At 35.0% G+C, this 26,849-nt stretch overlaps 2 protein-coding genes and 3 pseudogenes across 6 annotated transcripts; 1 reads left to right on the forward strand and 4 right to left on the reverse strand.

Annotated features, from left to right (window-relative positions):
• Positions 1-427: 427 nt before the first annotated feature.
• On the forward strand, positions 428-9,121 carry LOC149515711 (putative receptor-like protein kinase At3g47110). The gene is made up of 4 exons (XM_089740621.1): positions 428-2,023; positions 6,628-6,872; positions 6,939-7,815; positions 7,984-9,121. Exons 1-4 carry the CDS (start codon positions 487-489, stop codon positions 8,424-8,426), a joined length of 3,102 nt encoding a protein of 1,033 aa, XP_089596747.1. The 5' UTR covers positions 428-486; the 3' UTR covers positions 8,427-9,121.
• Positions 9,122-10,207: 1,086 nt separating this feature from the next.
• On the reverse strand, positions 10,208-10,522 carry LOC149515712 (anthranilate synthase alpha subunit 1, chloroplastic pseudogene; annotated as a pseudogene).
• Positions 10,518-15,862, reverse strand: LOC149515713 (anthranilate synthase alpha subunit 1, chloroplastic-like; annotated as a pseudogene). Its single transcript, XR_016325912.1, has 7 exons — positions 15,515-15,862; positions 12,576-15,114; positions 12,423-12,479; positions 12,137-12,289; positions 11,870-11,948; positions 10,786-10,871; positions 10,518-10,683 (listed from the first exon to the last, which is right to left on the reverse strand). The product of XR_016325912.1 is annotated as an anthranilate synthase alpha subunit 1, chloroplastic-like (transcript).
• A 551-nt stretch (positions 15,863-16,413) lies between these two features.
• Positions 16,414-21,182, reverse strand: LOC111296162 (putative zinc metalloprotease EGY2, chloroplastic). Of its 3 annotated transcripts, XM_089740622.1 has the most exons (13): positions 20,851-21,182; positions 20,707-20,779; positions 20,313-20,456; positions 19,787-19,837; positions 19,579-19,689; positions 19,201-19,275; positions 19,010-19,115; positions 18,824-18,917; positions 18,155-18,308; positions 17,498-17,705; positions 17,159-17,319; positions 16,762-16,913; positions 16,414-16,661 (listed from the first exon to the last, which is right to left on the reverse strand). In XM_089740622.1, exons 1-13 carry the CDS (start codon positions 21,003-21,005, stop codon positions 16,616-16,618), a joined length of 1,530 nt encoding a protein of 509 aa, XP_089596748.1. In that variant the 5' UTR covers positions 21,006-21,182; the 3' UTR covers positions 16,414-16,615. The 3 variants fall into 3 exon arrangements, with proteins under 3 accessions (XP_089596748.1, XP_022746010.2, XP_089596749.1); XM_022890275.2 differs by having other exon boundaries at positions 16,414-16,913; XM_089740623.1 differs by having other exon boundaries at positions 16,414-16,913; positions 19,795-19,837; positions 20,851-21,181.
• A 1,931-nt stretch (positions 21,183-23,113) lies between these two features.
• On the reverse strand, positions 23,114-26,458 carry LOC111296482 (auxin transporter-like protein 2; annotated as a pseudogene). The gene is made up of 9 exons (XR_016325913.1): positions 25,727-26,458; positions 25,462-25,617; positions 25,192-25,371; positions 24,967-25,085; positions 24,688-24,871; positions 24,503-24,600; positions 24,173-24,380; positions 23,818-24,079; positions 23,114-23,711 (listed from the first exon to the last, which is right to left on the reverse strand). The product of XR_016325913.1 is annotated as an auxin transporter-like protein 2 (transcript).
• Positions 26,459-26,849: the final 391 nt, after the last annotated feature.

The raw sequence follows: 26,849 nt of genomic DNA on the forward strand, positions 1-26,849 counted from the left end.
GATTTTTAATTTCTATCAATTTTGCTACTTTTTTAGTTTTGTCTCAGACATGATTTAATCCCTTTCCATTCAATTTCCTGATGCTCAATTTAATATTATTTATACATGCATTTAGTATAAAAGTGAAAAAAAATCAAAATTCCAAAGAGTATACCTTAAGATGAAAAAGAAAAAAAACCTCACAAGATGAATAGATAATGAAAGTGACAAAAAACATATAGAAGTGGACGAAAGTATTCACTATAGAAAACATTGTTCAATAATGACAAAAAACCAAGAAAAAAGCCAACCCCAAATAGACGCTTCCACTAAGCAATTTCTACACACGACTTTCAAAGTCAACAAACTTGAACCAATCAACGGAAGATACAGTTGCATAATATCAAAGTTCCGAAATTTCTTATATTACACTCTAGTTCTAGTTGATGAACCCAAGCACTCTCAAATACGAATCAATCTCATCAATTAACAAATTGATTCGGGTTGATGGAGCTATCGAACAAGCATTTGAAAGTGTTCAGCTCTTTTTTCCTCGTTTACATTGAAGTTTTAATTCTTCTCTCATGCTTCAACATGCAGGGTCTTAATTTGCTCGGTTTAGCAACCCCTGTCATTAGTGGAAATGACACGGATCAGCAAGCTTTACTTGAGTTCAAAGCCAAGATAACTGGTGATGAGCTTAGGATTATACATTCCTGGAATAGTTCCAGCCATTTTTGCCAATGGTATGGTGTTACATGCGGTCGCAGACATCAGAGAGTAACCAAGCTGGAATTGCAATCCCAGAAACCAGCGGGGTCTGTACCGCCATACATTGGAAATTTGAGTTTTCTCAGGGTGTTGAATCTTGCACGCAACAGCTTCAGCAACGAAATTCCTCAAGACATTGGACGTTTAAGAAGATTGGAAATATTACAATTGTCCAATAACTCCTTCAATGGTGAAATTCCATCCAATTTATCTGGTTGTTCTAAGCTTAGATTTCTTCATATTAGAGGCAACCAGCTAACCGGAGAAGTACCGGGTATGCTTGGTCTCTTGTCAAAACTAAAATATTTAAGTTTTGCCAACAACAGTTTAACAGGGAGTATCCCGCCTTCCTTGGGGAACTTATCATCTTTGGAGAAACTTTCTTTGGCTAGGAATGGACTGAATGGGGTTATACCTGAATCTCTTGGGCAACTGACAAATCTTTCATTTTTTTCTATGGCACAAAATGCAATTTCTGGAATTGTTCCTGTCTCAATTTTCAATCTCTCTAAGATTACAGTTTTTGATATTGGCGAAAACAAGATTCAAGGTACTCTTCCTTCTGACTTAGGAATCACTATGCCATATATTAAATTATTTTCCGTCACACAAAACCAAATCACTGGACAATTCCCTGTTTCAATATCCAATGCCTCAAATCTTGTGCTTCTTCAAGTTTCAAAAAACCAACTTAAGGGAAACTTGCCTTCATTTGAAAAGCTTAATAAACTATCTAAATTTCGCATAGGCAGAAATCATTTTGGAAATGGGGGAGCAAGTGACTTAAACTTTCTTTGTTCTTTAACCAATACTACCAAACTAGAATATCTAGATATAAGCGTAAATAATTTTGGAGGGGAATTGTCTGAGTGCATTGGTAATTTGTCTATCACTATTTGGTCTTTAGTAATACAATATAACAAAATATGGGGAAGAATACCTGCTGGGATTGGAAATCTCATCAATTTGGAGGTGCTAGTGATATCACGAAATCAGCTTTCGGGTTCCATTCCCTTTGCTATTGGGAGGCTTCAAAAGCTAAAGCTATTTTATGCTCACCATAATTATTTTCTCTCTGGGCCTATTCCCCATTCTATTGGAAATTTGACAATGTTAATCAAACTTGCTCTATATAGTAACAATCTTCAGGGCAACATTCCTTCAAGTCTAGGTAAATGCAAAAATTTGGCGGGATTGGATCTTTCTCAGAACAATCTTACTGGATCAATACCCCCTGAAGTAATTGGACTCTCATCATTGTCCATTGCTATAGACTTATGATGGATTTAGAGCAGAGGAAGAACAAACAAAGACAGCAGAAACTAATCTGTCACTTGAAGTAAATTGGCTCATTTGATCATGAGCTTCATTTCATTAATTTATAGGCTTGAAAAATACAAAAGTTGTTGGCCTAACAGCATGGGTCACCATACACAGACCCATCATTTTACCTAAACTAATCTGCTGCCAGAAAGTTTCAGCAGAAATGCCATACTAACTTGCTTCAACCACTAACACACTAACATGCTTCAGTACTAGCATGCTTCAACCACTAACACTCCTCCTTGGTATTTCTGCTGGAAACACCAAGACCTTTCCTTAATGTTTCAAACCTTGCCTTTGGTAAGGCTTTGGTCAGAATATCTGCAATCTGATCTTCTGACTTGCAATGCACCAGTTTCACTTCATTCTCAGCTTCAACTTCTCTAATAAAGTGATACTTGATCTTAATATGCTTAGTTCTTCCATGAAACACAGGGTTCTTGACCATTGCAACTGCTGACTGATTATCACAAAAAATTTCTGTTGGATCATCTTGCTTTTGACTCAAATCCAACAGAATTTTCCTTAGCCAAATTGCTTGATTAACAGCAGCTGCAGCAGCTATATACTCTGCTTCTGCTGTTGATTGAGCCACTGTTCCTTGTTTCTTTGAATTCCAGCTGAACACATTTAATCCAATGAAAAACACATAGCCTGAAGTGCTTTTCATGTCTTCATGAGAGCCAACCCAGTCACTGTCTATGAATCCTACCAATCTTGAACTGTCATTCTTCTTGAACCAAATTCCAAGTTCATTGGTTCCTTTGACATATCTCAACACTCTTTTTGCAGCCTTAAAATGCAACTCACTAGGATTTTGCATGAACCTAGAGAGTAAATTTGCAGCATACATGATGTCTGGCCTGGTTGCTGTCAAATACAATAAGCAACCAACCAAGCTTCTATAAATAGAGCCATCAACTTGTTAGCTCCATCTTACTTAACAAGTTTCTCATTTTGAGCCAAAAGAGTGTTGACTGGTTTGCAATTTTCCATCCCAAACTTATTCAGGATTTCATTTGCATATTTTCTTTGACAAATGAAGATTCCTTGCTGGTCTTGATGAATCTCCATTCCAAGAAAATAAGACATTTCTCCCATGTCTGTCATCTCAAAAATTTCCTGCATTTGGAGCTTAAAATCTTCCACAATAGCTGATTTGCTATCTGTCACCAGAAGATCATCAACATACAAAGAAACAATCAACAGATCATTACTGTTAAAAACTTTAATGTACAATGTTGCTTCACTGAGGCTTTTCTTGAATCCTAACTTCAGTAAATGATCATCAATTCTGGAATTCCACACTCTGGGAGCTTGTTTTAATCCATACAAAGCCTTCTTGAGTAGATAGACTTTGCCTTCATGTCCCTTGGCAACAAAACCATCAGGTTGTTCAATGTAGATCTCCTCCTCAAGATAACCATTCAAGAAGGCAGATTTGACATCAAGTTGGTATATTTTCCAACTTTGTTGAGTTGCTAAGGCTAATAACAGCCTTATAGTGTCCAACCTTGCAACTGGAGCAAATGTCTCTGAAAAATCAACACCAAGCTGTTGGGAGTAGCCTTTAGCTACTAATCTAACTTTAAGTTTGTTGATGGAACCATCAGCATTCAACTTTGTTCTGAAAATCCATTTGACACCAATGATGTTTTTGTTACTTGGTCTGTCAACCAGCATCAATGTTTGATTTTTCTCAATCATTTGAATCTCCTCCTTCATGGCATTTCTCCACTCTGAAAATTTGACAGCTTCTTCAAAGCTTGTAGGTTCAAGAATGGCAACATTTGATCTTTGATAAATATCTGTGAGTGGTCTAATTCCTCTCACTGGTTCATGATCAATAATTTCATTTTCAAACATATAATCTTTTTTATCTTGGAAGCTTATCATGTCTGCAGCAATTTGCTTGACTGATTCTACCTTTGATTTTTCCCAATTCCAGGCAGCTTGCTCATTAAATCTCACATTCCTACTTACAATCATCTTGCCTGTAAGTGGATTGTAAGTCCTATAGCCTTTGGTGATGTTGTTATAGCCCAGAAAAATACATATTTCTGCTTTTTTATCAAGCTTGTCCCTTTTGATATCAGGAACGAACACATAACAGATGCTGCCAAAAATTTTGAGGTGGTGCACTGATGGTTTGCTTCCATTCCAGGCTTCAAAAGGAGTGTTTCCCTTCAAAGCTTTTATGGGCAGCCTGTTGAGCAAGTAGACAGAAGTATTGACTGCCTCTGCCCAGAATTTCTTTGGAAGATTCTTCTCAAACAGCATGCATCTTGCCATCTCCATGATTGTTCTATTCTTCCTTTCACTGACTCCATTTTGTTGTGGAGTGTAAGTTGCTGTCAGTTGGTGTTTAATTCCTGCAACTTCACAAAACTCATTAAATCTGTCAGATGTGTATTCAGACCATTGTCTGACCTTATAATCTTGATTTTGCAGCCACTTTGATTCTCAATCCAAGCCTTGAACTTCCAAAATACATTTGCAACTTCAGACTTTTGTTTCATGAAGTAAATCCAACACATTCTGGTAAAGTCATCTATAAAAGCAATGAAATATCTACTGCCATTCAAGGACAAGGTTCTCATAGGACCACAAACATCAATATGAACAAGTTGTAATCTTTCAGTTGCCTTCCATGCTTTGTTAATTGCAAATGGCAACTTACTTTGTTTTCCTAGTTGACAGACTTCACACACTCCAACACTGACTTCAACAGTAGGCATGTTTAATACAAGATCATTTTTATGCATGAAATTCAATGCATTGTAGTTGAAATGTCCCATCCTTTTATGCCATAAAGAAGATTCATCATGTGAAGTAGCATATGCAGAGGAGTTTGCTTCATGCCAATTCAAGGAAAAACATTTTCCTTTCATATTAACAGTAAAGAGTTCATGGCCAGTGGGATCATGAATTATGCATGCCTTGTCTTTGAAGACTAAAGAGTAGTTATTTTCTAGCAACTGTCCTACACTTAACATGTTTTGATCTATTTTGGGCACAAATAACACATCTGAAATGAGTTTGGTACCTGTTGGTGTCTCAACTGCCACTACTCTTTTTCCTTTGACTTCTATGAAATCACCATTACCTATTCTGACTTTAGAGGTGTAGGTCTTGTCTAGTTCTTTGAATATGTTGATATCAGATGCCATATGGTGTGTGCAGCCACTGTCAATGAGCCATGCACTGGAGGAGGTTCTGGTTCCATAGCAAGTTGCAACAAAAACTTGCTCTTCTAGCTGTTGTTGATTGTCAGCAACTCTGGCTTGTTGATCTGGCTGCTGCTGTTTTTTGCTTTTACATACCTTCTCCATGTGACCAAGCTGCTTACAGTACCTACATTGTATGTTAGGTCTGTACCAGCAATATTTCTCCAAGTGAGTAATCTTTTTGCAGTGAGAGCATGGTGGAAATTTTCCTTTCTTTTCACTGTTTCTAGAACCTTGGTTTCTTTGGTCTCCTTGTTTTCTACCTTTGCTTTCTGTTTGCATCTTGCCTTTCTCCTTGGCTATAAAAGCACCTTCTGTTGAATTCTCTTGTCTGATAGCCCTTCTTTGCTCTTGAGCTTGTAGAGCATTGAACAATTCTGCTGGAGTTATCTTGGTCAGGTCCTTAGAGTCTTCAAGGGATGAGATTTTTGACTCAAACCTCTCTGGTAAGCTGACAAGAACTTTCTCTATAATTCTTTTGTCTGACAACTCATCACCAAGTAATCTAATCTTGTTTACTATCTTCATGAGTCTGTCATTGTACTCCTTTAAATTTTCAGACTCCTTCATCTTTAAGACTTTAAACTCTCTTCTAAGATTCAACACTTGCATTTGTCTTGTCTTGTCACTGCCTTGAAACTCTTCCTTGAGCACATCCCAAGCTTGTTTTGCAGTTTCACAAGTCATGATTCTAATGAATATGTCATCAGAAACTGAAGACTCAATACAGCTTTTAGCCTTATACCTCTTTGCCTTTTCTTCACTATAATTTTTCATTTGAGTTACTGTTGGATTTGCAGGAAGTTGTGGTGGTTCCTTCTCATTTTCCACCACTTCCCACAAATCAAAAGCACTCAAATAAGTCTTCATTTTGACAGCCCATATCTGGTAGTTCTCACCAGAAAAAATAGGAGGTGGAGGTAAGGAGCAATTGCTTGAGGCCATTTAAGGTTGACAAAGGCTGGCTGGAAAGTGTTTGATGGCTTTTCACTCAATTTTTGGAACTTACAGATCCTCTAAGAACTTAAAGAATGCTCTGATACCAATTGATGGATTTAGAGCAGAGGAAGAACAAACAAAGACAGCAGAAACTAATCTGTCACTTGAAGTAAATTGGCTCATTTGATCATGAGCTTCATTTCATTAATTTATAGGCTTGAAAAATACAAAAGTTGTTGGCCTAACAGCATGGGTCACCATGCACAGACCCATCATTTTACCTAAACTAATCTGCTGCCAGAAAGTTTCAGCAGAAATGCCATACTAACTTGCTTCAACCACTAACACACTAACATGCTTCAGTACTAGCATGCTTCAACCACTGACAACTTATCATCCAACTATTTGACTGGTGTGCTTCCGGTTGCAGTAGAAAATCTGAAAAATCTAGGTGAATTGTATGTTTCTCAGAACAAATTATCTGGTTTGCTTCCAAACAATCTTGGTAGCTGTGTAAGACTGGAGAAGCTGTTCTTAGATGTAAATTTGTTTGAAGGGCCCATTCCTTCATCTTTGGGTTCATTGAGAGGGCTTAAGGAATTAGACTTATCTGACAATAATCTTTCCGGTAAGGTGCCAGAATTTCTTGCAAGCTTTGGGTCATTACAGTATTTAAATCTATCTTTCAATCATTTTGAGGGTACGATACCAATTGAAGGAGTCTTTAAGAATGCGACTGCTACATTCGTTGAGGGAAATAGTAAGCTTTGTGGAGGCATTCCTGAGTTACACCTGTCCAAATGCAACTCGAAAGCATCCATCAAAAGATCAAACATTTCTCCTAAATTAAAAATTGCAGTTGTTTTTGTGATTTTAGGAGTGACTTTGGTATTCTCATTTCTCCTCATTTTATGGTTTAGAAAGAAGAAAGAGCAGCCAAGAGCAACTTGCGCAGAAAATTCACTTTTACAGTTATCATACCAAAGCATCCTAAGGGCTACTGATGGACTCTCCTTGCAAAATTTGGTTGGTTCAGGTAGCTTCGGTTCTGTATACAAAGGAATTCTTGAAGAGAGTGGAGAAGTTATTGCCATTAAGGTGCTCAATCTTCTTACTCATGGAGCTTCCAGTAGCTTCTTACATGAATGTGAGGCCTTGAGGAACACTAGACATCGGAATCTTGTCAAGGTATTAACAGCAATTTCTGGTGTTGATTATCAAGGCAATGATTTTAAAGCATTGGTTTATGAGTTCATGGAAAACGGAAGTTTGGAGGACTGGCTGCATCCATCTGTTGGCGTGAATGAACAAGAGACTATGAGAAACCTGAATTTCATCCGAAGAGTAAATGTGGCAGTAGATGTTGCTCTTGCATTGGAGTATATGCACCATCATTGTGAAAATCCAATTATTCATTGTGACCTCAAGCCAAGCAATATTCTACTTGATGAGGAAATGGTTGGCCATGTAAGTGACTTTGGCTTAGCGAAAATCCTTTCTGCAGAGAGGCGAAACTATTCAACCACTCAGTCAAGGTCCCTTGGATTAAGAGGAACTATTGGTTATGCTCCACTAGGTAAGTACACTTCATTCATTTCTTCCATTTTAATACTTTTCTCTTAGCATAACATAATTCAAAAGCGATGGACATGAGAAGCTATATGCCTATACCTTTATATTTTTCGAGGGATCTTCTCTGTAATTATTACTATAATTTATATAATTTGTGATGACTTAATTGTAGAATACGGCATGGGAAGCGAGTTGTCAACAAAAGGTGATGTGTATAGCTTTGGCATCCTCTTGCTAGAGATGTTTACGGGGAAAAGGCCAGCCAATGAAAGGTTCAAAGGAGGTTTCAACCTTCACAACTTTGTTGTGGCAGCTTTGCCTGAACAAATGATTGAGATTATAGATCCCATTCTTCTTCAAGAGAGAGTCAGACGAAGAAATGACAAACATCTTCAATGCTTGAATTCAATAGTTGAAATGGGAGTCATTTGTTCTGCTGAATCCCCAAGTGAGCAGATGGACATAAGTGATGTTGTTACCAAGCTTTGTTCTATTAGAGACAAGCTTCATCCAACTCGATTACATCATGAGGGCCAAACTTTATATGCTGCTCAATCAGCAGGTAAACAATTTGCATTATTCTCAACAAAATACTCAAACCATTACATGACTTAAGGCACATTTCCACTTCTTTTCAGATAAATACTGTGTTCATTGATTTGAACAAGTAGATTGTTTTTTGGTTACATTCTGTTGAAGTAAATATGATGGTTTAACTTGGTGATTTCTTTGTTTTCATATGCTTCAGGTGTCTGAGGAGCCACATCAATGGACTTGAGAGGCTTAAGAGAGGCAAAGTACTGCCGTTCCTTTTTTTCACTTTGTATCTAGTATTTGCAGAAGTAAAACTTTTCAACAAGCACTCGAGTTGGAGAAAAGAAAGATAAAGAGCAAGTTTGTCCACTAATTATTGGTGTATGTCGTTTGTATGAATTCCCTTTTGTTGTGGATTATCATCAAATCAGAATTGGAATAATGCAAATAAGTTGTTTTGCTACACCTTTGGCGGCTGGTTAATATAATTTTTCTTTTATTTTTTATTTTTTTAGAAAAAATAAGACAATTCAATAAATCCATTTAGTTGAAACAGTGAAGGGAATTTTACAAATCCATATAAATGCTTGCTTCCAACATCCAAGGTTTCAGAGAATATAAAATAGAGGCCATGATTAAGCAGTAAAGATAATAGAGAGAAATTTTAAATTTTTTTAACAGGCATAAGTCATCATTTGCAACTGTGGCTTACAAATTTTTAGAGGCAACAATTTTGTGAGCTCTAGTTCTCCAGTTCATGCCAAATTCAGAAACCAATGAGCAGGACCAACAATTGAATCTTAATATTTTCCAGAGATTAAATATTGCCATAGATGTGGCTTCTGCACTGGAATATCTACATCACCACAGTCCCACTCCAATCATCCACTGTGGCTTAAAACCAAGTATGTTCTTCTTGATTTTCATATGTATGCACATGTAAGTGACTTTGGTCTTGCCAAGTTCCTTACAGAATGCACAGATGTGTACTCTCACAATCAAACCAGTTCAATTGGTATGTGAGGATCCATTGGCTATGTTGCTGCAGGTATTTACTTAATTCTCTCACTCTGTCTTGCATACTCAACCAAAACGAGATATCAATCAGAGAGTTATTTTGTTAAGCATAAACATCTTTTTTGCACATTCGAAGTACTCTTCTTTTTCTTCTATCGAACGATAGTGTATTAGAGTGATGATAAATATATTTAACATCAATTAAATTCAAAATATCTTGGACTCATTTTTAGACTTGTCATGTCCACCTTCTTTGATTGAATTTCATTGAATTCTTTTATATGGTGATTCCCAAATTTTATATAAAAGATTTTTGAAAATTTATTATGATATATACGAAGGATTTTTTTATAAAAAATTTAAGAAACGAAGAGATTTTCTCGTTTAAAGATCAAAGGAAACCACAAGTATCACAGAGACTTTGCATCGGATTTACAAATTATCTATTGAAGGGGACTGCTGAGATAAAAGGATATCAGATAATAGAACTTGAGGGCTTATAATCACATAGCCTGTTAGTAAAAATTTAACTCTTTAATTCCAGTTATCAGGATTCAAATCCTAATGGCCTCAACTATTTTACATAAAAACAAAAACAAAAACAAAAAACAAAAAACGGGAGGGGATCATGATTGAGGAGAGAACATGATTATAACTCTGTTAAGTGCAAATGACTTAATAGTTAAAACTAATTAGTAATTAACAATCTGGAAGATGTACATACATAAAACTTAATGTTTTACATTCTGTGGTTCTTGTATTTCAGACAAATTTCCTAATAACACAAAGAAAACTTGAGCTGATCAAGGTTCGCAAACGGCTCCTGTGGTTGATAAAAGTTTGTATCATTTATCAATGAATGCAGACTCTGCCAGGTCGATGGAACAAGTAAGGCCAGCAGCTTTGTTTTGGCACTCAAGGTGCTCAGCATCAGGATCACTGTCTGCAACAATACCAGCGCTAGCTTGAAGATAAGCTACCCAGTCTTGGCGTCTACCAGCATCTTTGTACGAGTACCTTGTCTCATAGCGGGTTCCTGTGGTGAATACCATGGTCCTGAGAGCCAAAGCAATATCCATGTCGCCGGTGAAGGAAATGCCCCCGAATCCTCCATTATAAGGGCCTCGTCTTAACACCTCTAACTCATCAATTAGCTCCATGGCCTTCACCTATATCGATATCCCCATCATGATCAAAATGGGAAAGAAATACTTTCTAGATTAAGGAGACTTATCAGTGATACAATGCATGGCAATGAGCAATGCTGTTGTGACTTGTAACAAGTACAGGGGACCATGCAACTTGTGCCTACGAATGGAGGCTGGATCATAAAGCCAGAATTAAGGCAAACTTAAAAGCATTGAATCATCATTTTAGAAAACAGGATTTGCATAAAACATGTAAAGGACAAGAAGCACTGAACTTTGGTGCTCTGCTAACTGTTCCAACTGGAAGTGCAGCTCGGAGGGCATCCCAACTAGTGAGATGATCATGCAACTCACCAGTAACCTGCATAATTTAAGTTTCAAAAAGAAAAGATCTTTTACTTGTATGTCGCATTGCTAAAAATGAACATTTAAAACAAATTCCTTGCATTTTGGGACGATAAGAAACCAAGATGAAGCAAACAACTATTCAAATCATTCTAAAATATTTGAATGCACAAGTTCATCATTTGAATCAGAACATATCAGTTAGACAGCTATAGAAAGACGGACATGATAAATCTTTAATCACCAGCTCATATTAGATATGCAATATAAATTATCAAATAATGCTATAGATTCCAAGAAATTGCAGTCTAAAAAGTGTCTTTTAAAAAAACAGCATGTTGACATTCAATGTAACATGCGCCATATTATATGACTATTTTATTCGAAAAATTATGATAACTTAGAAAAAAATGCTACTATTAATAACACCTAACTAGAATACGTATTTGCCCATTCATTAATAAAGTGTTTGTACATCAGACAATATTTTAAGTCACAAAAGTGCTGCGAAAGGAAATTTTGACTAAAATTGCTAAGAAAAAGAGTTTCATATCAGCCCATTTGACAGAAAAAACGGTCTCACACCTAATTGTAATAGAATAAGCCAACTAAATCTAAAGCATCGCACTTGATTAACATTACACAATGTGTGATACAGTAAACAAGTTTCGCTTCTTTTCCATTTGAAGCCAAAGGGCATTATTGGAGCTACCATAAATGATCTACAGAGTTTAATATTTATTCATCTGGTTTTGCAAGAGACACATGAGGCCTTAAGGATTTCTCAATCAAGGTCTTCTCAGATCTACAATCTAAATAAATGAACAATAGCAAGTATCAAAATAAGAGGATTCTTTTCATTCCTTTTCTTTTCTTTCAGATTGAGGAAGAAAACAAGTTGGATCCATTAAGTATTTGCTTTACGTAAAGCAGACCCTAAGAAAGAACTATACATGTTTCATTTCATGAAAATAAGTCAACAAATGTTTGGATGGTAAAAGGATAGATTCTTACCGCGGAGCTTATGTGCATCACATGTGAATATCTTTCAATATTCATCAGTTATCCACCTTACGGAACCATCTTTAGAGATCTACACCAATAATATGCATTAACAAACAATTGGTTACACCCTCTCTGTCAAAAAGGAAAGATATGGCCTTTCTGAGGTTATATAAAAAAAAAAAAGAAACACGAAGTTTAAAGTGGAAGTACATAATTCATTTCTTTGGAAGGAAATCCATGGCAGGATATACATAATTGAAATTGCTTAGGAAATACCTTTCTGACATCATTGCGTCCCAAATCAACAAGCATGATGTGTTATGCACGTTCCTTTTCATTACTTAGCAATTGCTTTTCTGCTAGCTCATCTTCAGCTGGTGTCTTTACTCTCCCTGCCATTCCCACCAATGGCCTATTAACATTCTTATTCTGTCCATGTCAATCACAAAATTTGAGATCTTAAAATATCTAAGTGTAGTCTTCACAATTTCAAATCAGAAAAAAAAAAAAAAAAAAAAAAAAAGCAAAAATAATCAGTAACAAAAAAAGTGTAAAAGTTTACCTTCTTTACCCCGGTAAGAATTTCTGGACTTGATGCAACTAGAATATCTCCTCTAACCTGAAAGGACATATGAAATCATAAAACTCAAAAAATGCAACTGCTGAAATTATTCACAGATTCACTACTAAATAAATAATAAAAGAATAAACTAACTTGCAAGTAAGCCATATGTGGACTTGGATTCACAACTCTCAAAGCCCTATTTATTTCAAAGGGATCAGCAAATGTTCGCCATTCAAAACGTTGACTTAGTACAATCGGGAAAACATCCCCTGCCGGGATATGCTCTTTTGCCTGTAGCACTGCCTTCTTAAACTCTTCAATTGCCATATTTGACTTCTTTAAAGAAGGGCCGAAATGATGGGCTTGTAAATCTACAGAGCCTGGAGATAGCTTTGGGCTAAGAATAAAATCAGAGCAAAATGAAACATCAAAGAAATTAAAAGGCATCTGAACTTAATCCAAACCAATGCTACCGTATAACAGTTGCTCACAGGTCAACATCCTGTACTCTAGCCACCAACTTTTCTAGGTGTTCAACGCCTTCAATGTAAGCTTTTTCAACAAAGGAATGTCGATGTAGCCTCACCCAGTGAATTACATATGCTTTCAGCATATAAAAGGAACACTTAATATTACTCAATCATGCTGTCTATATTTCTAACAGAACTGATTGATAACTTTTAACTAAAATCCTCAACTCAGTACCCCTTGTAAGACAAGGAGTATTGTTGATGGAGCAAAGGAATACATTTTCCACATGATCAAATACAATCACGTCATTGTAGAGTCCTAAATGTATGTTGGGGAGGTTTCTGTCATCATGTGGCACCTTTGAGAATGTAAGCTTTTTCTTCTCCACATAGCAAAATGTATCATAGGAGATCTAACCAATCCATCCACCGAAACATCACAGGGATTATTACAAAGTGTGAGTTTAAAGATGTTATAGAGAAACCATATCAACCAACAATGAAATGACATCAGAACTTTCCTACACTATTATGAAAACTAAGTACTTACAACAAGATTCTAAGTACTTACAACAGGAGAATCTTAATAAAATTATGCACCTAAAAGGTTAAGACACTAGACAAGTCGCCGGTTCAATACCAGAAAATAGCTTAATTTCAAGATACTTGATTACTACTGCATGTATTAATCTACATATTGCAACAAAAAGGGTACCTTCAGTCAAGTTCAAATTTTATCATTTCTAGCCAAATCCTGAACTTAAAAGTGCATTTACACCCAATTTATTCAACTATTCTAACCTTCCTTTGCATGAATATGCACTGCACACATCACATACTTATAATGCTCAAATTTTTTAAAGATTTATTTGATCAATAAATGTAAAAGAATCTGTGTGTATGTTTAGATTCCACCACATAATGCAACACATATTTTATACTAACCCATCATGCACTTTTGAACCACTCAAATCCCCAGACTTCTTTTATTCACCCATTACTCATTAAGGGTGCCAAAACCATCTGGCAAACATATGGTGTTCTATACTATAGCCATAAGACCTGCTAGCAAATCCTGGTAACCATGGACCTCTGTTGTGCTATACAACAAACTGTTAGTCATAAAAATGCAGCTACCAACTGATCAATTATAACTGTCAAAATAATCAAAATAATTAGAAGAATTTGAGATAGCTATATGTGTTTAAAATCTTTCAATTTCCTTAAAAGTGTTTTATGACATATGATCATGTTTTGTCATTACTACAAATATTAACTTTTAGTCCTTTCTTTTCCGTGGAAATATGAAAGCCAATTTTGAACAAATCAACATCCCAATTACAATTGGTGGCATGAATTATTGCATTATCTTACATTCTACCCAAAATAAGAAAGTCATCCCCTTTTTTTTTTTCAAATGTACAAAACAATACACTCAAAAGTTCTACATCAAAGCCTCATTCTGCAAGTGTAATTAAACAATAAATAAGCTGTTTAATTACCAACAAGGTGACAACAGCTAACTACTTATTATCGATATTCCTTAATTTGAGCATATCAAATAAAAGCAACCAATCAAGAAACATCATTGGCAATCAAAATAAAGCAGGTGCTTTAAACCACTTAGAAGATCAGGATCAATCCATATTAGTAGGGATTAATGATGAGAAATGCAAACCATCATGATATTGTCATCACTATAAAACATATCAAATAGAGATACATGACAACTAGACATGCAAAAGACCAAACCGCAAAATGCTTCAGGAAGATCATCAATAAGTTGGGGTTTCCAAGTCTTGGAGATTCTCATAGGAATCCACGTCAGATCTCCATGAGCTCCTCAGTCAAACTCCCTTCCTCATGATCCATAACCACAACCTTATTTTTTTCCCCACAATTTCCTTTGTCAGTTGAGCCCCAACCACACTATAACAACCCTAATACAATCAAAATCCAATATGAATCAAAATCATAAACTTAATATAACCCTGCATATAAAAAAGTAATTAAGGATATAGTGAAAGCTCTTAAAACACTAGAAACCCGAGAACCAGGCTCCACTGACTCAAAAAGAAAACTTGGAGCCTCTCTATCATCTTCTTTAACCAAACACCGGTATGCAAGCACCGGAGTTAGCTGATCAGAGAAAATGCAACGGTAAAGGGGCACTAAATTTCCTTTCTTGGCTGCCTCCACAAACTTGGTTTCATCATTAACTGAAAAAACAAACCATCAAAAAAGAAGTCCCTTTTCACTTTGAATTGAGCCTAAAACATAATAAAACAATAATTTTGAGAACTTAAATCCCTCTTTCCCTGCATTTTCTCAGTAACCAAACGGAAGGGAAAGCAAATTTATTCAAAATTCAGAACAATTCAAACTAAAGCCCCCCCAAAAAATTTACTATTTACTAGCAGTAAATGTTATATTAGTTTCTCATTAATTTATTGTCAATAAAGCAGTTCACTTTCATCATTTTACTTCAATCATCTTTTTCATAATAATAAAAAAAAAGCCACCCAACATTTTCTTCAAGTTTCCCGCATTTTCTCAACGACCAAACAGTTCAAGAAAAAAAGACTTAATTTTTTATTTTAAAAAATAAATTAAATTTACCAAGTGGAGAGCTTGAAAGAGAGCTCCTGCATTTGAGTGCAATACGGAAACAAGTTGGAGCGAAAGAAATGCGGGTGGCCGGAACTTCAGAAAGCCGGTGACTTGAAGGAACCAATCGGGGAGAAAATGCAAGCTAGGGGTGCACGTCATGGAAGAAGAAACATTTTTTTATTTCCGATTTTACCCTTTGAAATTTTTGTTTAGTGGGTTTTTTACTGTCTTTTTCTTTTTTTTTGGTTAAAAAATTTATGGTTTTTTTTATTTTTTATTTAATTTGTTATTTTTAATTAGAGCAAATTAAAAGTCGATTTTCTACTTATTTATCTAAAATCACTAACAAATTTAAAAGAAAATTTATCCGTTAAGAAAATTTCATTCGTAACAAATATATTAATGTTAAATTAAATAAAAAAATAAATATTTTTTATTTTTTCTTTAAAAAACTAATTTAAATTTTACTATAAAAAATGCACTAATCACTAATGTAAAATCCTCCATTGTAAATATTTTCTATTTTTAATTCTTAATAATTTAAGTAAAGAATCTGTTTTTTTAGATACATAATTTATATACATCCAAAAACATTATAATTTTTTTTAGATGCATTCATGAAAAAAATACATATACATATTCATAAAATATTACATAAATATTTTCAATTTCTTTTTTTTTTTAAATCAAGATTAGGCATGAAAGTTCTAAAATAGAAAGCTAGAAAGTGAAAGATGCATCGAAGGGTTGCCTTTTAAGAATGCTTAGATTTGGTGGGTCCAAAGGTCAGTTGATTTTACATTTCTTCACCATTGATTATTTAAGAGCAACATTCACTGTCACTTTCACATGGCTGACTATCTATTTTTTTAAGCCTTTGACCAGGCAATCAGACAATTGTCTGTTAGTTCTGTCTTGCAAAGTTATCCAGTATAATATTGATTGAATCCCAAATCAACCGTCAATATCCGTCATTACTTAAATACAATTCAGAAATAACTATCCATCAATATCAAAATTATTCATTCTATATCACTGTCATGTAATGACAGCCACTTTACAAGACAATTTGTAATTTTGTATATCATTCATGACCATTTCCTCTGAAAATCATCCACAGAAAGGAATCCAAGGTAGGTTTGATTGTGTATTATCACTGAAAATCAGTATTAAAGGAGTCATATGTGAAAGGGAATGGATATGGTAAACATACAAGCAATCCCAAGATCAAAACTAGAACTCCAAGGGCAACATACTTGTCATCAGGATCAGTGAGTTCCTCAGAGAGTGGAGCAATTGGCCCCCTCTGCAAGAAAAATATGAGAACTACCCAGTAAAATGCCACATCATTGAACAATGAAGAGAGTCCAAGGAGCCCAATGGAGATTGATGTGAAGCGAGATGAAGCCTGCCCAGTTAGAAACTTGGTTAATTTTAACTCTTCATATGAGGGTAGAGCCTTTACAAGGGGAAGGGGATGGCAGGGTTAGAACCCACGCTCACATGCCTTCTGCAAACCCTCTTAACCACTAGGTTAAGAGGTGGAAGGCATTGGTTAATTTTAAATCTTTGTTATTCCACAATACGTTAAAATCCAAAAAAATGGCATGAGAATTGTGCAAAATTTATTTGTTTTTACATGAAATGAAGTACCTTTCTTCCCCATATTGCAAGGGAGATTCGCCCCCCATCTAGCTCCCCTGCAGGGATGCTGTTGATGGCATTGATGAGAAGTCCAGCCCATGACCAAATTACAAGTGGGTTAACTGATATAGGAGTGCCTTCCTTCAGTACATCACCTAGAAGAAGCTTTGCTGAAAAAGGAGAGAAATCCTACAATCAGACAATGTCTTTCTGACCTGAAGAAGCTAAAGCATCTGTCAAATGATAACATGAATGCTGAAAAAAAACAGTAATGCATGAGAAGACCTATCACCATTCAGACATGTATGTATATGAACGCGACCTATCTCTGAAGGCAGAAGTGCTTACCTACACCCCCAGCAAGAAATGATTCGTGAAACACAGAAGCATCAACAACAACTCCAATACTATCGCTTGGTGGCAAGAAGAAGCCTAGAAGGAATAGGGCAAAACTCAAGGAAAAGCCAGCTAAAGGTCCAGCTGCTGCAACCTTCAGAAGGTCTTCACGCTTGGGAACAATATTTTTGATCCTTGTTATGGCACCAAAAGAGCCTATCTGCCATCACAGCAGTCCATTAGACTTGCAGCACGCATTTTTATAAAATATCAAATAGATCAGAAAAAATAAGGGAAATGGTCGCAATTTACAAATTTATAAATAGGAACCACGGTCATAATTGATACTGGTAACAAGGCTGTTTGTCGTACAAATTCCTTCAGAGTAACTACTTATGAGCTCCACTTAAAGAAAGTACAGACGCTTTTGGGATTGGTAACTAATCTACATAGTTCAAAATCTAAATGGAGTGTGCTTTTGCTATATACATTTCATGTTAATATAAAGAGAGAGGTTAAGGTCATGCTCTTATTTAGGATTTCCACACTACGTCGCGACGAAGATTCCCTTCTAGAGGTAAGGTACCAACGAATAGGAACTGAAGAGAGAGAAAACAGAAGTGGATTGTTTTTAAACAAAGGATTAGTGAAGAGAACCATATATATCACCTGCCAACTGGGAACAAAGAATGGAACACCAAGCTTAACTCCTGTGCTCTTTGCTACTAAGATGTGGCCCAATTCATGTACCCCCAGAAGCAGTGCAGTAACAAAGGCTCCAGGTAGACCATCCAATAACAAGTTGAGATTGTCAAATATTGATCTGGAGCATTAACAATACAATTGGTAGTAATACAATAAGACAAACTGAATGATCCAATGGAAAATTCTTATAATTCAAAGAAAAAGGAAGCACAGCAAAATATCAGAAATCATATCAACATAAACTTCTAATTACAAGAACCAACTGTACTAGTGAAATATAATGATGATAGAAAGGAGTCCATCCTACAAAAGAGGAAGATAGAGTGAGACCGAAGAAGAATGAAGACTCTTTGGTCAATAAAGCTGGGACAGATATGAGCCAAAAGGAATAAAAATATACAGTGACAAGTGTAATGTACTATATGCCATCTTAAAATACTCAAACTGAATAACTCAGTGACCAGTCGAATAATTTTGAGCTTGCTATAAGTCTAAAAATATATCCCCAGTAGGGAAAACAGTCTGAACAAGAGCATTTTAGTCTTGGTTATGGTTTGATTATGATCACAAGAAGAAGCCACAGTTAATATATTTGTTGAGGATGTCAGAGTGAAAATTGATAGAAAATCATACAATAAGTTGGACTGCAGTGCAGGCACATTCCGAAGAAGTAATGTAAACACTGCAACCAGACCAAAAGCCCCAGCTGCAAACCACTCAGGGACCGCTGCAAAACATTTGTTTAGTTTCAATGACAGGGATTTAGGAGTATGACAACAATAAACTTTGCTGACAAAATAGCATAGCCAAGCCAACTACCGGTCGTCTCTGGAGGCAAAGTCGTTTTTGGAACAACAACTGCCACTGGTTTGTCATCTTCTGGATTGATAAGAAGGAAAAGCTTATATTGATCGCCAAATTTGTTCTGTATATTGATGTAGAGAAAACTGAATAAAGAATCAGTCATTAGCCTACAGAATAATACAATGGAAGAAACAGAGTAAGCATACCTGCATTCTCATAGAAATTTTTTCAAAACTTCTAGTAGCCTGTCCTCGCAGGTTTCCTTTGAACAACACTCCACCCTAACAAAATGAAAGTAAACAAGAACATAAATAAGACAATTAAAACCCAGAGTTGGGAAAAAAGAGAAAATAAATTTGTTAATGGTTTTCTTTTATCTTATTCCCAAGAACAATATAACACCCATCCATAGGAGAAATTCAATCTATAACTATGTTTGTAAAGATTATTATCTCCTTGAATATGTTATAAATTGTAGAAGGTTCCTACAAGGCAACTTCATTTGATTTTGGCCCCTCAGATAGATGCTTAAAAGAAAAAGGAAGGATTAAGGAAGCCTCGAACTATCAAAATTGCTAACTCACCTCATATGGTTCCTGGCTTGTCACAAAGAAAGTATCAAATGCAAATACTTGATCCTTTAGAATGTCAATGGTTTCCTTCGTAATCCTCATTGATTCATCCAGTTGCTGTGGCTGTTCAGGAAACATGGGAAGATGTAAAAGAAGAAGCAGGAAAAGAAGACCTCTCTTGTAAATTCCAGTCTAGGAAGTGATACAGCATCATGATCACCTTCACACCTGGCAGAGGCGATCCACTAGTAACTTCAACATCATCATCCTCCTGTGTCAAACACACACAAAATTTAATAAAGGTCAAGCAAGCTAATACCTAAGTCATTCCTCTTCAAATCAAAGCCAAAAATCAAACAAAAAAAAGTATGAGCCAGAGCTTAGAACAGACAACCTCTTATTCTATGAATTGGCATTTTGCAGATTTGCAGATTGTAAAAATGGCAGCTCAATGTAGGATTAATGCACTAAAATACTTCACATTGCAGGTATTAAATATCAAGTCAAATATAGAAGCTTTGAGAACCAAGTAACCTAGGGGCTTGTCTTGTGAATACCACACCCAACTTGGGAGGTATTGTCCACTTTAATCCGAAAATCTCACGGTTTTATCTCACAAAAGGCACATCACAAGTATGGATTTTAGTCTCAACTTATATACTATACCAATGTGGGATTGGGGTGTAACATGTATATTGCCCTATTCCATTGCCATACAAATATTATTACAGAATAGAAATTTATACCTGGACACCACCTTGAGCTTTAATCTCTTCATCATTATTGTTTATTTGCTCAACATTCATCGGCTGCGAATCGATCTGGGAACCATTTTGCTCCCCAGAATTAGTAGTAGCAAGCTTATCTCCACCATCATGCTCAGCTTTCTCCTACAAGCATTTAACATCTTAAATCAAAAACATTTCTTTTTTTTTTTCTCCAAAAAAAAATGCTAAGTGGATTCAATATTGCAAAACTATCACATGGATGTGTTCATTCACAAAAAGATGAATGCTTTAACACATAACTCATAACTTCTAGGATAGATTTATCAATAAAAATGCAATATTTTCTAAATTTTATCATAAAAAAAGAAAAAAAAAACCTTGTTTTTTCCTGTGATAAAATTAAAACAATTACCTTATCATTATTACTATCTGGTTCAGTTTCTGTCTCTGTAACTCTACAAATAATCCCTCTTTTCCTGCAAAATCTATAATAAAAAAATTAATTTAATAGATTTTCTTCTTTAGAAGAATTTAAAAATAAAAAAAAAAAAGTTACCTAGAGAGCTGGGAAAGCTTCAAGTTCCTTAAACGACAGCGTTGCGACTCAGTAAGAGTTGGAGAAGATAACAATGGCTGAAACCGAAGATCACAACAAGAGCTACACTGAGATAAGACACCAAAGTTCCCGCGAAAACTTGCTGCAATATTCATTTTTTTTTCTTTTTTAAATCCTAATTTCTCAAAAAAAAAAAGAAAATTTAATTCAAACGAAGCTCCAATTCCATTGGAAAATTGAATCGCAGATTTTAAAAGAGAGTTTGGATTTTCTTTGGAGTCTTATCCCCCTTTTGTTTTTTTTATTGTTCGTTGCTTCGAAGGAGAACCCGCGAGACCGATATTTTTGGGAGGTCTGAATATTGAAAGGCGAAACCAGATAGACCAATCATTTAATGACACGTGTATTAGAAACTGCGTGGATTATTTTGAGTGGGGACCTTTTTGACGAACATATCTAAATAGTTTTTTTGCTTTTTAGATAATAAAAATACCCTTAAATAAAAATTTAATAATCATTTAAGTTTATGATCAATTAAGTTTTGAATTTTTTTATTTAAATTAATTAAATTTTTAAAATTTATTTTCATTTAATTAAATTTTTATATATATTCATTCAATTAAATTTTTAGTTAGATAAAAATAATTAATTATTTTTTAATAAAGATTTAATTAATGAAAATAAATATTTAAAGATTTAATTAATTAAAAAAATAAAAACTTAGATAATTATTGCATTTTAATTTAAAATTTTTTTGATCCTTTTGTCTTTTCTTTTCACCTTTACAATTATTTTAATATTTCAAGTGAACATGTAAAAAATACTATCAAAAGTTGCATTTCAATGACAAAAATCAGTTTGAAGGACTGATCTCATGCCCCCATGTTGTAGCTATTTCATTGTGGTTTTGGGATGATTTGGTACCATAACACTAATCAGAAAACACAAGTATTTTCTCTTCTGGACATGGCAGAATATACAGATATGTTACATGTTATTAAACTTTTATTTCGATATAGATGCAAAACTAACAACTTGTCTGTTTCAATCTGAAACAGCAGATGGAGATCTAGTCGTATGATGTTTTTCACTCATCAATGTTTTATTGACAGTTAATTAGAACTGTCGATGGCTGATGTTAAGTAGATAAAATCTTCCTCGTCATCATTAGAATTTTAAAGATTTCTATTTGAATTAAATGAAAATTTATAATGCACTTAAAATTTAATTCAATTAAATCATGTAATCAAATGGTATTCGACAAATATAAAATTTAAATTTAAATATCTATAATCTCATTTTTTATTTAAAATTACGGCCTTTTTTATTTAAAAATAAAAAACCCCTAACTCATGAGCAAACTCAAAATGAACGCAAGCCTAACACATTGAACAATTGGACATTGTAGTGGCCGGTTCATGTGAATAAGAAATTTTTATATGAGATTACAAATTGTTAATTACATGATTTGGGTTTCAAGAGAGAAACTAGCCAATGTACAAGCCATGTGAAGAAACACCAGCCTAAAAAGATTACTGTTGCTACCCTTGACAAAATATAGATGTTGAGGAAATACAACTATTTATTAAGTTAAAAAGCTTCAATCTAATCAAGTCAGCAGAAATAAAATTAAATAATTAATTAATTATATAAGAGATAATAATTTAATGTAGTTCGATCTAACTGACCTACGTCCACAGATAATAAACAAAATCTACTAATTGTAGAGAATTACAAACATAGATCAAAATATATCCACTACTCAATAATTAATACTTATAAACTCCCTCAATATTCTCTAGTCTTATAGAGTATTCTTAATTTAAATAAACGCATACCAAGACATGCTTGGCTCCACCTGTAATAAAAGTCCCACAATCATCTTCTCTTGTGTGCCTTTACGCTTCATGCAAATCGATTTTCAAAATACGAACTCGAACTTCTTTCTTAAATCGTGCTCCTCTAAGCTTGCCTCTTCTCATGTCTCGAACCTTTATCTCTTCTCACATCTAGAACCTTCAGCTCTTCCCGCATTTCGAACATTGGCTCTGATACCACTTATTAGAGATCATCACAATTCTAATACTACTTGTTAAGCCAAAAAACCTCAATCCAATCAAGCCAGTAGAAGCAAAATCAAACGATCAATCAATCAATTACACAAGAGACAATAATTTAACGTGATTCGATCCAACTAACTTACGTCCACGGATGAAAAATAAGATCCACTAATTATAGAAAATTACAAACATACATCAAAACGTATCAATCACTCAATAATCAATACCCATAAACCCTTTCAATCTTCTCTAGTCTTATAAAATATTCTCAACTTAAACAAACACATACCCATATGTACATTATCAACGTAATCGCACATATACCCATATGCACTCATACATCATACCTATGTGGACCTTCTCAATCTCTTTTAATTCACTCACAAATAAACATACACACTCATAAAACATAAAGTCTCAATACTACTATGGGTATCTATCCTACAAAATCTTACAACTCTTTTACATCTTTTTCTCATATTTAATTTTGTAGAGATTTCATTTATTTATAATCATACAAATTTGTCTTTTAAGAATCTTTACAAACTTACTTTTTAAGAATTTTTTTTCTCATAAAATGCTTTTTCTGTAAGTCAAACTTGCTTATGGAGTGAGCGTGGGCACCGGTAGCACTTGGCAAAGAGCCTAAATGTATCGACTTACATGATGAAATTTGTCATGCTAGCCCAACCTCCCAATCTGAAGCCAACAACAAAGACCCGTATCACAATGAATTTGTTCACTGCATACACTGCTGTCCAGCTTGGGAGGAACAAAGGAGGCTTCTCAGCTGCATTCTGCTCACACAAGAATTCAAGGTTAATTTCTTGTTTTGATCTGCTTTTGATGTGAACAAGAATAAGACAACAGGTTTGCTTGGAAATGGTGGGTCTGAAAGGTTTCCTGTCGGGCAGAGGCTGATTTATAAGTGAGCATATGAGCCAAGGCAGGGATGATGTAGACAGTGAAGCTGACCAGAAGAGATCCTACAGCCGAGTTAATGGGACCAAAGAAAGGAAATATGATAGCCAGGAACTATATTGGTATCACCACAGGTAACCTGCATACTGCCCTTAAAGGCTCCAACATATGCTCTTTGTCTCATGCATCCCAACCACTTTCTCCCACACAAAGTACAATGGCGTACAGGCAAACCCGAATGTGATAAACTGTGAAATTGGAAGCCAAAACAATTTTGATCATGTCAGCTTCAATAATCCAATAGGACTGTATGATAGCATAAAGATTGGCCTGTAACAAACCTGGTGAATTAACATCAGGACAACTGTCGCATCACGCCAGGCAGAGCGTGGAAGGAGTGAAAAGGCGTTGGAATGAGTAAGGAGTTGATCACCAAAAGCCCAGTAGACGGAAGCAGCCGATGGGATTGTTAGGGTGAATACATATAGGGTGGCCAATAGATATATGTACTTGAACTTTTGAGGCTTCCACATTGCATGCATAATTTCACTGTAAACATCAAGATTTGTACAAAACTCAGCTTTACTCAACCGACGTGGCAGTCTGGTCAAAAGTGACCAAAGGTAACATTTTTGTTTTCTTGGAACTGTAGTAATAATAAGAACACCTACACAGTGACAGCATGTCCGCAGAAAGTATAGAGGATATTGGTGGCGCCAGTGAAGTACAAAACCAATTTGGCTGGACCTTGGTGAGTTACACCTTCCAACTGTCAAAAAAGAAGGTAAAAAAATTTGAGATTAAATCAAAAACTGAGGAAAGATTAGAATTCAGAACCATATTTCTTTGTTTTTACCGTGCCATGGACAAGGCCTGCAATGGTCAAATGCCATGCAGTGTAGGTGGTCATGCCAAGCCCCAGAAAAGACCAGATTCTATAGTTGTGAAACGTGGGGATGAACACTGTGGTGGCACAGCAAGCTCCAAAGATGTAAGTCCATGTCCGCTTGTCTAACTAGTCATTTATTTAATATATATTGCTGTAATCAACTCATAAAACATCAGAAATCAGTTGATTAATCCATCAAAGTTGAGAATTTAATGAGAAAAGTAGGCATAAATTAAAGAAATGGACCTGCCACAGGCTATAAGCTGAATGACAGATCCAAAGAGCAAAAAAGTGCAGTTAAAAGCCAATCCAGCAGCTTTCCAGTAAGGTCCCAATAGACCATCTAACACTTCAAACCACCGCATGTTAAAAAAACAAATTATTATATTGAAGAAAGAAGGAAATTAGAAATTTGAAGTAGAAATTTTAGTTTTTAAAGGGTCATATTGATCTTGAAAAGCTAACCTCTATGACATGGTCCTTGAAGCTAACATTCTCTTTCTCCTTTCTGCTTTTGTACTCAATATAAAGAACACTGATCAGATAAGCAGTCCAGCTTCCAAGAGCACCATAAAAAATCTGCAGAATAATCCCTGAAAGCATTCCCATTTGAGAGAAAGAATAGGGCATTGTTAACAGAACTAAAGCCATCTGCAATCCCACCAGGGTAGCGTTATCAGTTAAAAAAAGAACTAGTTTTTACCCTACTTTGATTGCAATCTTGAGCTGGGATTTTAGTACCTGGTTCGAAGCACAGCTAAACCACGCATCATAAACAGAACCACCATGCCAAAGAAGGCTCTTATCACTGAAAATGGAATCATCTCCCTTCTCTTCCTCTTTCTTAAGGCTTGGAACAATTGCTTCCTCTGCTTGTTTCTGTCCTGACATTTCTCACTTAGTATAGATCAAAAACAAACAAAAAATCAAACAAAACACAATAGCCAAAACCAATCAAGAAATTTTTTAAAAAAATAAAAAAAGCAAGCAATTTTAGAACATGAACCTCAAATATTTGACTATGTTTCCTTATTCCAGGGAGGCCCCAATTGACAGTCACCTATAATGGAGAAGTAGAGGAAGAAAAAAGGCCACTTTTTGACAAATGTGAGACAATCCGTAAATCAGCACAGCTTCTTTAACTGCTCTCAAACAAAGACTGAGAGGAAAGAGCAAGAAACCAGAGTTTTTGGGTGGCTGTTACAGCTTTGATTTTCATGGTTCAAAGGAGGTTACAAATTTATGTATCAGAAAAACTTATAATTCATAATTGCCTTAGAAGAAGACAGAAGAATCCCAACTCTAGAAAAAAAAAAAAAAAAAAAAAAACATGATTCCAAGGTTGGTAGTGCCTGAATTATCCTTCAAAAAGCAAGCTAAAAAACAATTTAAATGATTTTTTTTTATCATTTCCTTTGACACTGAAAAATCCAACAAGCTATAAAGATCTGCCAGCGTAAAGCAGCACCTTAGAAAGCAAAAAAGAAACCCATTGACAGTGTTTTTAAGCAAACAAGGAGAAAACATAAAAAATGCAAACACAACAAAAACAAAAACAAGAAGCAATGATCATTGTTTTCTGTTAAGACATAAGAGTGACAAAGAGATCTTTTAGGTTCTGCTTTTAACACTGTATCAGTGTCTGTGGGTGTTGTCTCTGTTACTATATTCCTATGACAATAATAAGCCTTTTTCAATGGCTTATCCATTGGGTACTGACACAAATCTTCGGTGGCAGAACAAAAATATTTTCCTTTAAATTAAACTTTTTTTATTCAAAATTTTCTTTTCTTGTAATTCCAGTGATAATGGTTTGGTTATTGGAGTATAACTTTGTGACTCAACTTTTATTCCAAAAGCATGTTATTGAATTGTTTGGAAACTTTTTTGAAATGACATAAAATAAAATCTAACTTTCACATTTACTTGTTCCATTACATATGTTAATCAAATTATTTATATAGAATGAATAAATAATAGCATGAATTGCATTTAATAATCTCAGGCAAATTAAAAATCGAGTGTTAATATGAAATGATACTTTAATAGAATGACAGTAGAAATGTAAGGCGAGTTCTTCATCCACAAAAGACGAGTCAATTTTTAAAGAGGGATGACGAAATAATTAG

Source organism: Durio zibethinus, chromosome 12 (assembly GCF_047325235.1).
Source record: "Durio zibethinus cultivar Kanyao isolate XHJ-2024 chromosome 12, ASM4732523v1, whole genome shotgun sequence".
Taxonomy (NCBI): domain Eukaryota; kingdom Viridiplantae; phylum Streptophyta; class Magnoliopsida; order Malvales; family Malvaceae; genus Durio; species Durio zibethinus.